The 13,708-nt window shown below is 36.9% G+C and overlaps 1 protein-coding gene across 1 annotated transcript; it reads right to left on the minus strand.

Annotated features, from left to right (window-relative positions):
- Positions 1-1,208: 1,208 nt before the first annotated feature.
- On the minus strand, positions 1,209-12,037 carry kcnk1b (potassium channel, subfamily K, member 1b). Its single transcript, XM_057847362.1, has 3 exons — positions 11,531-12,037; positions 7,790-8,185; positions 1,209-4,163 (listed from the first exon to the last, which is right to left on the minus strand). Exons 1-3 carry the CDS (start codon positions 11,883-11,885, stop codon positions 3,913-3,915), a joined length of 1,002 nt encoding a protein of 333 aa, XP_057703345.1. The 5' UTR covers positions 11,886-12,037; the 3' UTR covers positions 1,209-3,912.
- Between the last annotated feature and the right edge of the window lie 1,671 nt (positions 12,038-13,708).

The following is a 13,708-nucleotide window of genomic DNA, read 5'->3' on the forward strand; positions in this document are numbered from 1 at the left end:
AATTTGTTGGTAGTCTTTAGAGTTCATAATGCCATACACATGGTCAAGCAGTCCAGTGCCAGAGGCACCAAAGCAACCCCAAAACATCAGGGAACCTCTGCAATGTTTGACTGTGGGGACAGTGTTCTTTTCTTTGATGGCCTTGTTTTTTTTCCGGCAAACTCTATGTTGTTGCCTTTTCCCTAAAATCTCTATTTTTGTCTCATCCGACCAGAGAACATTCTTCCATAATGTTTTTGGCTTTCTCAGGTAAGTTTTGGCAAATTCCTGTGGAGTCTTCCTGGGTATCCTACCATAGAGTCCCTTTTCATTCAGGCGCCGACGGATAATACGGGTTGACACTGTTGTACCCTTGGACTGCAGGACAGCTTGAACTTGTTTGGATGTTAGTCGAGGTTATTTAGCAACCATCCGCACACTCTTTCGTTGAAATCTCCTTTCACTTTTTCTTTTACGTCCACATCTAGGGAGGTTAGCCACAGTGCCATGGTCTTAACATGTATTGATAACACTGCGCAGGTAGACACAGGAACATTCAGGTCTTTGGAGATGGACTTGCAGCCTTGAGATTGCCCATGTTTCCTCACAATTTTGCTTCTCAAGTCCTCACACAGTTTTTTGGTCGTCTTTCTTTTCTTCATGCGCAATGTGGTACACACAAGGACACAGGACAGAGGTTGAGTCAACTTTATTCCATTTTAACTGGCTGCAAGTGTGATTTAGTTATTGCCACCACCTGTTATGTGCCACAGGTAAGGAACAGGTGCTGTTACACAATTTAGAGAAGCATCACATGATTTTTCAAAGGGTGCCAATACTTTTGTCCGTCTCACTTTCGGAGTTTTGTGTAAAATGATGATTTAATGTTTTCCCCATTCTCTTTTGTGTTTTTTCATTGAAAGCAAAAAAAAAAATGAAGATATTACTACTAAAGCATTTGTAATTGCAATCAATCTGGGAAAAATTAAGCAGTATGTGACAGAATGGGGTGCCATTACTTTTGGCCAGCACTGTAGTGCTAGGCATGACTAAAAAAAATCTGTTTTTGTCTTTAACTCGTTTTGGATAGAGTCAAAAAATAACGTTGCTCATTGAGTGTAACAGAGTGTAGCATTAAACATCTTATTTTCATATGAGAAAATGTCCTAACAGTTTAAAAAGTTTGAAAACTGAAGCTACAGTAGTGAATTAAAACTGAAAGCTGTATTTCAAGAATCCCAATTTCTCTGGGAGAAATTGAGCATTATCTGACAGAACTGCAGGGGTGCCAAAACTTTTGGCCAGCACTGTAACTGTATTTTATACACGACGATGCCTCTACTGTATGTTTGGAATTTGAGTGCAGTATTTGGAAAATGACGACACTGCACAAAAATAAAGATGTTATTATTAAACATTTAAGGTGAATATTTCAAACAGTTTATGCAATTTTCATCGAGTTGTACATCCTTTTCATTATCATTTGAAATGTTCCTTTCCTCCACAAAAGATCCAACAAATGTTTGCTGTGATTCAACTATTTTGTTTGTTGCTTTTCAGTAGACCTATTGATTGCATATCGTGTTTGGTTTTCAGATGAAAATGGGTTTAAACTTTATGAATGTGTTGTTGAAAGGCAGTTAATCATTCTAGCATATTAAAAAAAAAACCTTCTAATGAGATCATTTATCATTTCTTTTGACTTCATTATGCAAATGAACAGGCACGTTTTTTTATACACTGCTGAGTCTGAGTGTTACACAGTTATTTCCAATTAGCGCACATCCCCGGTTAGTTGTGTTCTCATGATGTGCAATAAATACTTTGCCAGAGGCTCATCGTTAATCATTAACTTCAATTGCTGAGGAGCGAGAGAGACCTGTAATTGCATCACCAATGTTTCTAATAAAAAACACAAAATCTCAAATATATGTGTTGCATCTTTCTGCATGAAGCGTGACCTGTCACCTGGGGCCATACAATAACAGTAAAAGGAAGCATTGGATTTCAGTATACAATATAAGGAAAATTTGTTGTAATTTGGGTCATGGTCGTTAACGTACAAACAAATGTATTTCAACACTTATTGAGTTTGCTTAGTTTTTGGGAAAATGGTCCGTTTTATGCACACTTTAAGGAATATGTTGGCCTCTTGTGCAGTTTTGAATGTAATCCCATTTGGCCGTGGATAAAACCGTAATGACTGCTGAACAAAGTGATAATGTGTTTTGGAGAGATGACTAACAAAAATAATTTATTCAAGTACCTCCATTTAAAAAAAAACAACAACAAAAAACTAAAAGCCTGCATTTAAGCACAGTCATTGCTTTTAGACTATTTCATTTTCAACCTAGCATCATTGTAACTTTTATATTTGTGGTACAGTACATTTGCAATCATCTAAAAAAAACTGTTTCACAAGATGCTTCTGAAAGATTAAAAAAAAAAAAAAAAAAAGCGAATTAAATATACCAAACAATTCAAAACAAAATACCCTGCACTTTATTGTACTGGAACAAATGCCATACAGCTAATGGATTTTACAATGGAATTAAAGGTTTACACATTTGCTCTTTGAAAAGTTATGGACATGACCAGAGATTTATACACAGAAAGGCTGTCTCACTTTGTCAGTACAGTATTTGTAAATAGGTCCCATTGTGGTCACAAATATATTTACACAATGCATCCACAGACCAATGAAATGTCTTACAAAGATAAAGAAAACAGCAGACCAGCTAACATAAAATAGTTCACAATTCAATGAAATTCCTCAAATGTATCAAATACCTTGGTAACATGATGGAGAAATTGTCGCTAGCACTTACAGAACACTTTACTATCCACTATGACCCAACTGAGTTTAGCTATGCTAAACTCGCTGAATTGTAAAGATCATAAACATATGAATATCAGCATATTCCTGGACGGTATGGTAACCTGTAGCAAAAGACAATAACAAAGCGTATTGAATTAAATATCAATACTTTCACCATAGCATTTTACTTCTAGCATGAAATCATTTTATAGATAACTGAGAAGGGATTTATCATGTAAACTCATTTTGTTGGGTTTTGCCTGGCTTTTTCCTTCCTCGTAACATTTACAATCTGCCCCCCTTACTCAACTTATTATACATCTGAGAGATTGAAAATCACATCTGCAATTTTGGCTGGGTCTCATACGTGTGGAAATGTACCTCCCTTATTCATTAAGACAAACCTTACATCCCTTTTCTCAATAGCTGTGTGCACTTTAGACACAGCATATCAGACAAGTCAATAAATTAAAATGGGTACAATCCCACAACATAAATAAGCACGTAAGAATATGATTACAGCACATACATGGTGACAAAAAAAAAAAAAGAAAAATCTCTGAATGACGTCACACCTTCATTACAACAAAGTAGCACAGACAAAATCACTTTTATGATTTTTTTAAGTGCCTGTCAGATACTTAAAATTGATTTTTGAAGTAAAACAACACAACTTTTAGGACATTAAGTCCAACAGGATTTTTGCATTAATTGCAAATTTCCTTTATAAACCTTTTCCAGTCAGCTACGCAAAGAGCTCAGTAGAGGCATACAGAAGCGTTACAGAGCAATTGTCAATGAACATTTTGTATACACCCCATACCTGTTTATTCAATCAGTCATGCATGTCTTAACTCCTATAGACCAAAGAACTTTATACTTTGAAGCAATTGTCCACACTCAATTAAGCCAGTATATCTATATAATAGAACACATACTATTTGCTTGAGAAGTTATTGATAAATTCTCCTGATTTTTAGCTTTGTTGTAAATTGGCTTTCTAGAATGTTTCAAAAGATGCTTTGAATGACAGGCAGCTCATAATGAAGTTTTGTCGCGTGAGCTATAACTGCAATTGAAAAAAAAAAAGTGAATTCTTTAAAATGGCTCCATCATTACTGAATACAAAGCTCGTCGCTGCGAGACGGCAGACTAGAGACACTAACGAACATGTGGGTCTTGTCGTCACCGTGCATCCTGTCTGGCATGGAGGTGAATGCCAGCTGGTCGTGTTCAAGGATGGTCAGGCGGTCGTGCGTCTTCTCCTTTTTCAGGTAGAACATCTTTCTGAGCTGTTTCAGCTGCTGCAGCTCACAGAATGTCTCCAGGACAACCAGCATGACGATCAGGCCCAGGATCAAGTAGACTACACACAAGCAAACAAAAGTACTCAATGCATTGGAAAGATTATGCTTACACCCTCCCATCAAAAAAAACAAACACTTCTGCAATTATGTGTACGTCTAGACACAAGGGGGAAGTGTTCACTTACGACTAACTTGTGAATTGTGATTTGTGAAATTATGCGTACTAAACCCCACTTAATGATGACCCCATTACCAAAAGTGCAAATTAACTACACGGTATAAATATGCCACTGATTAGGACAAGCGCTATAGAAATCTTATTAATTCTGGTTCTTGCCATTTGTTTGACATTGGGTTGCCCAATTATTTCTTTGCTTGCCATCCTCAAATGCACCCATTTATCCCATTCCTAAAGCAGTTCAGAATGTTCCATTTGATTGAATGATTGGAGCAACTTGACTATTTACAGTGTGCAAAAATTGAATATTCTTAATGACTGACAAATTACTAATTGAAATATTCTAATAATAACTCTGAATCTATCTACTGTTGAAATACATCTAGTTACTGATCCAGATCACATTCTGAGAACCTCTAGTTTAGAGAAAGGTCAATCTTAATATTTGCATCTTTAAACAAATCTAATGATGGCCTGAATTTTTTGCACAAGGCTTAAGGCATAAACTGCAACCACAAGCAGAGGCCGACTCAAAACAAATGTATTTCAACTTGAGACGCCTACTTGCTTCCAGCCTCTTTGTACAGCGTTTACTACCAGACGTATGACACACACGGCACTGACGTCACAGCATGCATAAATTAGATGGTAGCTTTTGTCCGGTTCAAAAGCTTGCCGACTGAATGATGCACTTCAATTCCATGTCACATGCGTTGGCATACTGGTAATGCTTTCTTTTCTTTCCTTTTATAGGTGTAGAATTTCAAAATATACAAAATGAGTAATGATTAATTCACTACTTCTCTACTTATGAAATTAATTCTGATAGTAGTAAACCGAAAATTACATAAGTACAGACACATTTTCGATGTAAATGCCCTGATCTGTTCCAAGCCCCCCAAAATTCAGACATAAATCTTTAAATCATAAAAATGCATGTATGTTTTGATGCATTTTTATGCTGTATAAAAGAATAAAGTAAAGAATAAAAGTATAGAATAAAAGAATAAAACACACTCATGTAAAGCTGCAGGAACATGAGGGGCAAATGAAGATGAAGCTGGGATACACACTTACACATACACTAGAGGGCCCAACTGGATGTCAGGAAGATGCTAGGCAATAGCTAATGGCCGTACAGCTACAGTGGTATGAAAAAGTATCTGAACCTTTTGGAATTTCTCACATTTCTGCATAAAATCGCCATCAAATGTGATCTGATTTTTGTCAAAATCACACAGATGTAAAAAGTTTCACAAAATATTAAATATGATGGTTAACTTACTTATTTTCCCCCTGCTATCATTGTTTGCATACTATCCTCATTAAAATATGAAAACCTGTAAATGTTTGGATGGTTTAAGTTAAAGCAGATACTGTTTTTTCATCTGTGTGATTTTGACAAGGATCAGATCACATTTGATGGTGATTTTATGTAGAAATGTGAGAAATTCGAAAAAAAAGGTTCAGATACTTTTTCATACCATTGTAAATGTCTGGGTGGTTTTAGTTAAGGCAGTTTTATCATCGGTGTGATTTTGACAAAGATCATATCACATTTGATGGTGATTTTATGCAGAAATGTGAGAAATTCCAAAAGGTTCAGATACTTTTTCATACCGCTGTATAATTATGTTACATTCAGTCAACTCTGGGAGCTGCGAGTAGCAGTGCCTTTCTTCATTCATTTTATTCATGCCGCTTTTCCTCACGAGGGTCGCGGAAGTGCTGGAGCCTATCCCAGCTAACTACGGGCAGTAGGCAGGGTACACCCTGAACTGATTGCCAGCCAATCGCAGGGCACAAGGAGACATACAACCATTCACGCACACACTCATACCTACGGTCAATTTAGAGTGTTCAATCAGCCTACCATGCATGTTTTTGGGATGTGGGAGGAAACCGGAGTTCCCGGAGAAAACCAGGCACGGGGAGAACATGCAAACTCCACACAGGAAGGCCGAAGCCCGGGATTGATCTCAGAACTGTGAGGCAGACGCGCTAACCACTCAGCCACCGTGCCGCCCCAGTGCCTTTCTTATCCTGAAATTTCTTTCGTAACGAGGCAATATTTGTCAGGTGAGGCCAGTCGTAATCTGAAACCTCTGTATGTAGAGACGTTCTTAAGTAGAGGTACAACTGTACTACTTAATCTTTGCAGAAACATAGCAACATTTAACAGAATTAAACCATACATATGTAATTTGAGTGGAAAAGGAATGCTATACGGCTAACTATAAGGCATTCAGTTTAATTAAATATAATTAATTTTGATTTTTTTTCCCCAGTGTGTGTAAATTAAGTATAATGAAATTAATACCTAATATTAACAGTTAATGCAACACAGTGCAATAATTCCCTGTGGTAAAAATGTTTCCTGTAGTTGTAATAAACATTGAACCTTTTCATCAAGGCTCATTTGTATTCCTCTGGCTGTAATCTAATTGACATACTGTATATAAAATACACTGTTTATATTTTTTAATTTGTTTATTTATACGCTCTAAGCCACAGACCGATAATCTAAATCAGAATTATGGTTCAAAGGAAATGAGAATTGTTCCAGTTACAAAAGTAACATCCTTCTTGTTGCAGGACGTAGGTGATATTATTATGAGATGTGACCTCATTTTGAAACCAAACTGCCGACAAGCGCACGTTACACACAGTATTACTACAACAGAATTTATTCGAATGGAATATTACTTTTTTTTTTTTTTTTTTTTACATTAAATACATAAACATGATCTAATGCATGGCCTTTATTAAATATTGTTAATAGAGATAAAAATGCTCAGTTTTTAATTGAAAGTAGCAATATACTAATTCAACAAAACTATAAATACTTTGCCAGTATGTTATGTTGGTTAGGACCCCAAACTACAGCTACAAATGTATATCTTCAAATCTGTCAGACAAAGTTGTAAGGGAAGATGTAGGATACCTTTAGAACAGCAGTTGGATGAAATGAAATGAGAAGTGGGTGTTAAATAACATTACCATATTTTTCGGACTATAAGTCACAGTTTTTTTCATAGTTTGGCTGGGGGTACGATTTATACTTTGGAGCGACCTATATATGAAATTATTAACACATTATGATATCATTTCACATGTTATTTTGGTGTTTTGGAGTGCCACTGATGGTTTGGTAAACTTGTTAGCATGTTCTTTGTGCTATAGTTATCTGAATAACTCTTAATAGCTATGTTACGTTAACATACCGGCCACATTCGCATTTTGTTGTTCATGCATCATGTAACATTATCATACTGTACACTTATTTAGCATGTTGTTATCCTTAGTATTTTTTATTTTAAATTGCCTTTCGAGATGACATATCTGTTCTATGTGTTGGATTTTATCAAGTAAATTCCCCCCCAAAATGCGACTTATATATGTTGTTTTTCCTCTTCGTTGGGCATGTTATGGCTGTTGCGACTTATAGTGTGACTTATAGTCCGAAAAATACGGTAAGCACAAGTTGGTTGTCTGCCCATTACTCACAAGTGATTCCCAGTTTGTAGAGCTCCCTGAACTTCTGGTTAGCTGCCTCTCCTGGCACATAATCTCCCAATCCAATAGTGCTGAGAGAGATGAAACAGAAGTAGAAAGACTCCAAAAAGTTCCAGTTATCCTCCAGTGCTGAGAAGATGGCCGCTGGAATGAGGAAGAAGCAAGAAACGGCCAGCAAAGCGAGTAGACAAGAGTGGATGATGGCCACCAGAGGTTTAGAAATGCCCCAGTGCATGTGGATGTATGAGATGGGCCTCCTTGTGCTGTAAACCATGATCCTTTGTACCACGGCGGTGAGGAAAAGAAGGGTGAACGGGATGCCGAACACAGAGTAGATGATGCAAAAGGCCTTGCCACCCTCTGACAATGGTGCTGTGTGACCATAACCTGAAGACAAGAAATATATTTTTTTAGGAAACCAAGTGTGTCACTGTATGAATACAAATCATATAAACAACGTATTGAATTGAAATAAAAACTGGAGGTGTTACCCATCTTCATTCTTGAAGAGCTTGAAGAAACAGACAAAATGTGAATAGGTTCCATAGTAGCCTGTTGTTGACCTTGCACGAGTGTGCGCTACACTGTAAATGCTAATATACAATTTAATTAAATATGATAAGTGAACCAAACTAAATTGAACACTAATTTTTAATAAGTAAGTAGTAATTTGGGGCTGGAAAACATGTCTAACTTGACATACCTCAGTTAAGTCAAATTAGAAAAAAAAAAAAAAATTTATACCCAGTGTTCTTTAGGCCTTCTTTCAGACATGCGCAGATCTGCCTTGTCTATTTCGCACTTTTCTGAGACCAAAATATACCCACTCATCCACGGCGAATTGCGCCGTCAACCAAAGCTCTGTTCAGCACCTTTACTTAATTTACTTACTTCACATTGATTTGGTAAGTAGGCAAGGCGAGAGTTTATAAAAGAGTAAAATATTGTAGCAACTTTTATTGAACTGTTCTGTCGCAATGGATGATGGGTAGTTGTGGCACCCACAACTGAGAGTACTAGTAGCTCCCCATTGTTGACGTCGCCGAGCGGTGACGTCACACGGGCTCCCTGCCGTTCTTCCACGGTGTCTTTAACTATGTAAGGTAGTGACTGAAATACACCACAAGGCGTCAATGGCGAGTTTTAAATTACTTAGAAATCAAGCCAATGAGTGTGTTTTGTCCCTCCACTGAAAGTTCTCTGTTTACTGGTCCATCCACATCATTTGAGCGCTGGCTTCACAACGTACAAGACCTCTGATAGTTTGTATATTGTGACTAAATACTGCCATCCAGTGTATTTGTTGAGCTAAACGAAATGTTTGAATAGAGTCTGACTAAAGTTTGAGTAGGCTTTATGTGTATTTTGCATAGCTATTTTGATTTGGAATGCCAGTTCTCTTTGCATTGAGGACTTTTATTTTTGTGAACACTGTTATTTTTAGAGATAGGAATATTATTTTTGTTGTGCTTTCACTAAATGATACTTATGTTTGTTGTGAAGCTTATGCCAAAGCTTATGCCAATAAACGGCGCGGTCCAATGAACACCTGTGTCCACTCGCCTTTCTCTGCCTCTTAGCTCTCAATGTGCAAAAAACAGCGTCATTGTAATCTGTTTGAGGCAATGCATGAGCAGGTCGTTCCGCGAATGCGTTAAATGCGTCAAATATTTTAACGTGATTAATTTAAAAAATTACCGCCCATTAACGTGATAAATTTGACAGCACTACCTCATACACATTTTATATTTATTTAGATTTTATACTTTTATTCTTGCAAGCCAGTTTTGAGATTTTTACTTGTCCTGCACTGTAAAGGGAGATGCTCCACAATTTCATTGTACAATTGTATAATGACAATAAAGGGCTATTCTATTCTATTCGATTCTATTCTATTCTATTCTATTCTATTCTATTGTTTTTTGGGGTCATGCGGTGTATAGGGCACAAGAACAGCAAGGGTTAAAAAAATAAAAAATAAAAAAAATTATAAAACAGTCTCTGCCATCGTGCTCCATATCCCTCATCACAATATATACTTACAGAAACAATGTGAAGCAAGTGAACGTGTGGAAGAGAGCTCTGGTTATGCTATATAAGGTTATACTACTTCATTTCACACCAAGCATTAACAAAACATTCAGCAGCTTGTCAAGAGCCAATGTCTCTTTTTCATGGTCTCCTTCATTCATTTGGGAGTTATTAATGTTATTAATGAAATTAACATGTGGTGTTTATATTGTGGAATTATTTCAGGTAAAAAAAAAAAAAGGTCACCTGCATATGATGAATGAGTAGTTCTGAAGCCAACTAAGGTATAACTTCAGTACCGGAAGCTCGCAATAAATAAATTAATGTAATTTGATTAATTTGTTATTTTGAGTACTGCAAACTCAGAATAAACACTTTACTATAATCCAATTATTAAGATTCATTTGAGTCCTTAAAACTTGAAATAATTAAGTAAATTGCATCTAATTAATGTAACATAAATTACATTTTCTAAGGCAGCAAGTTTGCATTTTTTTTTTAAAGTAAAGTCAACTTATCATATTGTACAGTGTACCTTGGCCCACTCGCTAGAATTATTATTATCAGGAAATTACATTTTCTTGTGATGTTTTACGACTTACTTTTACCGTACTCTTTTAAATGTTTAATATCCATATCACCATGGGGCCTGTTGTGTAATGCCAGGTCTACTTGATGAATAGTCTCTGCTTAATGGGTGTGTTCAGTCATAACAACACACTCGTGTACTGCATGTTGAAACCCCCTAGATAACTGCTGCTGCCATGTGTCAGACTAAAGTTCCTTCTTGTAGTTTCAGTGCAAATGCATGCACTCTCATTTAAAGATAATGGAAGACTACAAAACTGTCTTATTGCCTCAAGCCCCAAAACATCACTATTTGTATAAAGGGTTTACTTTAACAAATTTCAATGTTTGAATGAGCAAAGAGATGTTTTGTGCAGCATGGAAAGAAGTTTGGCAGGTTTATTGTAAGGCGCTATATTACGTTTATAGCTACTTTCATTGCAGCACTTTTCTCATTAGATTGATGTTTTTTTTTTCAATTGTGCACATACTTTATGTATAATATTCTTTTTAAATAGTGTAAATATATTTTTAAACGTGTTTTTAATTAAATACCTGCATGTTGCACACTTGTATGTACTATGTGTTGCACACCTGTATGTATGTCTACGCACTTTTGATAAATTTGATAAATTGTGGAGTTTGCATGTTATGCCCTTGTCTGCTGTTTTTTTTTTTTTTTTTTTTTTTTTTTTGTGGTATTGCTCTGTAGCTGTACTGCACTAATGGCAATAAATCATCAAGAGGAGCTGATGTGCAGTGTTTGCTGATGTAATAAAACGATAATTACATAAACTCTGACCGACAGGCCTAGTTAGTAAACTGAGAAATATGCCAATACCTGTTTTTAAGTGAGACTATTAAGCCTTGAGTTACTGTATACCTAATAAAGGTTGACGCTTATACAAGAATGAATAAAATATTGGAATTAATCGAATTAATGTGTGCGTCTGATTGTTCTGTACCGCTTATGCTCACGAGGGTCGAGGACCGGTCGTACTCGATCCAGAATCCTAGCTATGACCACAAATGATATCAAGCATGGGAATCAATAGTATGCCATATGGCTGAGATGAACTATCTTCTTTTTTAAGTGCATGAAGACGTTATGTTGCTGTGAACGAGCTATATCACCTGTGGTGGACAGCACGGTGCTGGCAAAGAAGAGTGAAGAGGTAAAGTCCCAGTTCCAATTGGTAGCGGTGCTGTTAAGGATGGAGACGCCGTAATTACTGGCTTCCAGGGCTTCCTTGAGAAAGCGTTCCAGACTCTCCTCGGTGATGCACTCATTGTCCTGCAGGAACTGCCTTTTCATGGTCGTGAGTTCCTGGCGTAAGGCTTTTTCGTAAGGCATCTCTACAGACGAAAAGACCATAGCCCCGAAGATGAGATAAAGGATGTAGCCCAGCACCAGAAACAAAAAATACCACGTCGATTTGTGGCTCTGGATGAGCCGCGCGCATGAACTACTGGCAACCGACTGGAGCATTTTTCGTCTTCTTTTCTTTTTTAAATGCAGGATACAAACCCTATGAGTAAAAGAGAAGGGGGGTTCTTATGTTTAGGCTGACATGTCCTCTTCCCTCTTAGCGAAACCGAGAAACCTGCTGTTGTTGCGAGTCACATTCACTGTCGGCGCGGTATTTACAAATTTAGGGTAGGCGGGTTGAAATAACATCAACTTTTGGAGTTGCTCGTCAATTTTAAGTACATCCATCGTGAATAATCGTGTTTGTATGTTAAAGTAATACATTCACACAAAATAATTCTATTGAAATGAAAAGAATTATTGGAATTTTTAAGAAAACCTAGTTTTAGTCTGCACCTAAAGGCAACATGTGAGTGTCGGAGACAATAGCCGTGTGACGTCATAGGTATCGTTTCTCTTTAAAGTTCAGGTATGCCAAACGGATAGATTCAACATTTTTCTGCAAAATGAACACTGAGGATGGCAATAAAATACTTAGAAATAGTCATGATTAATATTAACAGTGACAATTTCCATTGCATTTTTAGGGGTTGAGAGAGAGAGTTCTGTTTTGACGTGAATTTATCCGCAAAGCAATTTTGGTCGTGATGAATCACGTCACTTTTGATCAAAGGTTGCGTAGTAACCAGGGGTAAAATTACTTTAAGTATTTTACATAATCCCAGTGTTAAGGGGTTGTCCATCTTTGGTAAGGAGATCAAAATGACTCAACTATCTGATGATACGGTGTTATTTCTAAAAGATAAGCAACAGATTGGATATGCCATTTCTCAAATAGATGAGTTTTCATTTGCCTCAGGATTAAAACTTAATAAGTCTAAGTGTGAAATCTTATGTCTGTACCAAACTGACGTGAAAACGTTGTATGATATGCCTGTTAAGGAGTGTGTTCGATACCTTGGGATTCATGTCTGTAAGAATGCTAAGGAGCGTCAACAATTTAACTTCTCTCAAAGAATACAAAGAACTAAAACAATACTCAATATGTGGCTTCAAAGAGTCTTATCTATTTTAAAGAGGGTTCATCTAAACGAAAGCTGAAGGTGTTTCCAGGTTTGTCTATCCAACACGTTCCCTAGAAGTCTTTGATTCTACCTGCAAAGCAATTAATAAAATGCTGGTTGATTTTGTTTGGAAAAATAAGCACCATCATCTCAAAAGAACTCTGCTTTCTGGTTCCAGGGCTGAAGGTGGACTTGAACTCTTGGACTTTGCGGACTTGAATTATACTTTTAAGATCAAATGGTTAAAAGAATGTTTAAAAGCATCAAATTCAATTTGGTATTTCATCCCAAATAATATTTTTAACAAGGTTGGAGGTCTTGGATTTCTGTTGTCATGGAATTACAAGGTCTCGAAACTTCCAGTTAAAATATCAGGTTTTTATCAACAAGCCTCGTTGTCTTGGAAGTTATGTCACTCTCACAATTTTCCCCCACACAAATATATTATCTGGAATAATGAGTATATAACAAAAAGGAACATGTGACATATTTATGCCACACTGCTGTTGCCATAGTGTGCACTTCCTGTGGGTGTGGTATTACAGTATAAAAAGGAATCTCTGTTATGTCTCTGTGACATATATGCTGAGAAGCACACTGAATAAAGAAGTGTTGTTCCATTCAAGTCTCGGCCTTACATGTACTTAGATCAAGGAAGTGCATAACAAAAGTGGCGACGAGGACGTCTGGACCTGCGTCAGCTTGGACGTGCTGTTTTTGGAGTTTACTGTGGGTCGCGGTGCTCCAGGGGACAGACGGCGCCGACCTCAGCTTCCACGTCGTGACTTCGTGGGGAAGACGAGCGGAGTTTTCAAAAGG

This window comes from Corythoichthys intestinalis, chromosome 10, assembly GCF_030265065.1.
Source record: "Corythoichthys intestinalis isolate RoL2023-P3 chromosome 10, ASM3026506v1, whole genome shotgun sequence".
In the NCBI taxonomy this organism is placed as follows: Eukaryota; Metazoa; Chordata; class Actinopteri; order Syngnathiformes; family Syngnathidae; genus Corythoichthys; species Corythoichthys intestinalis.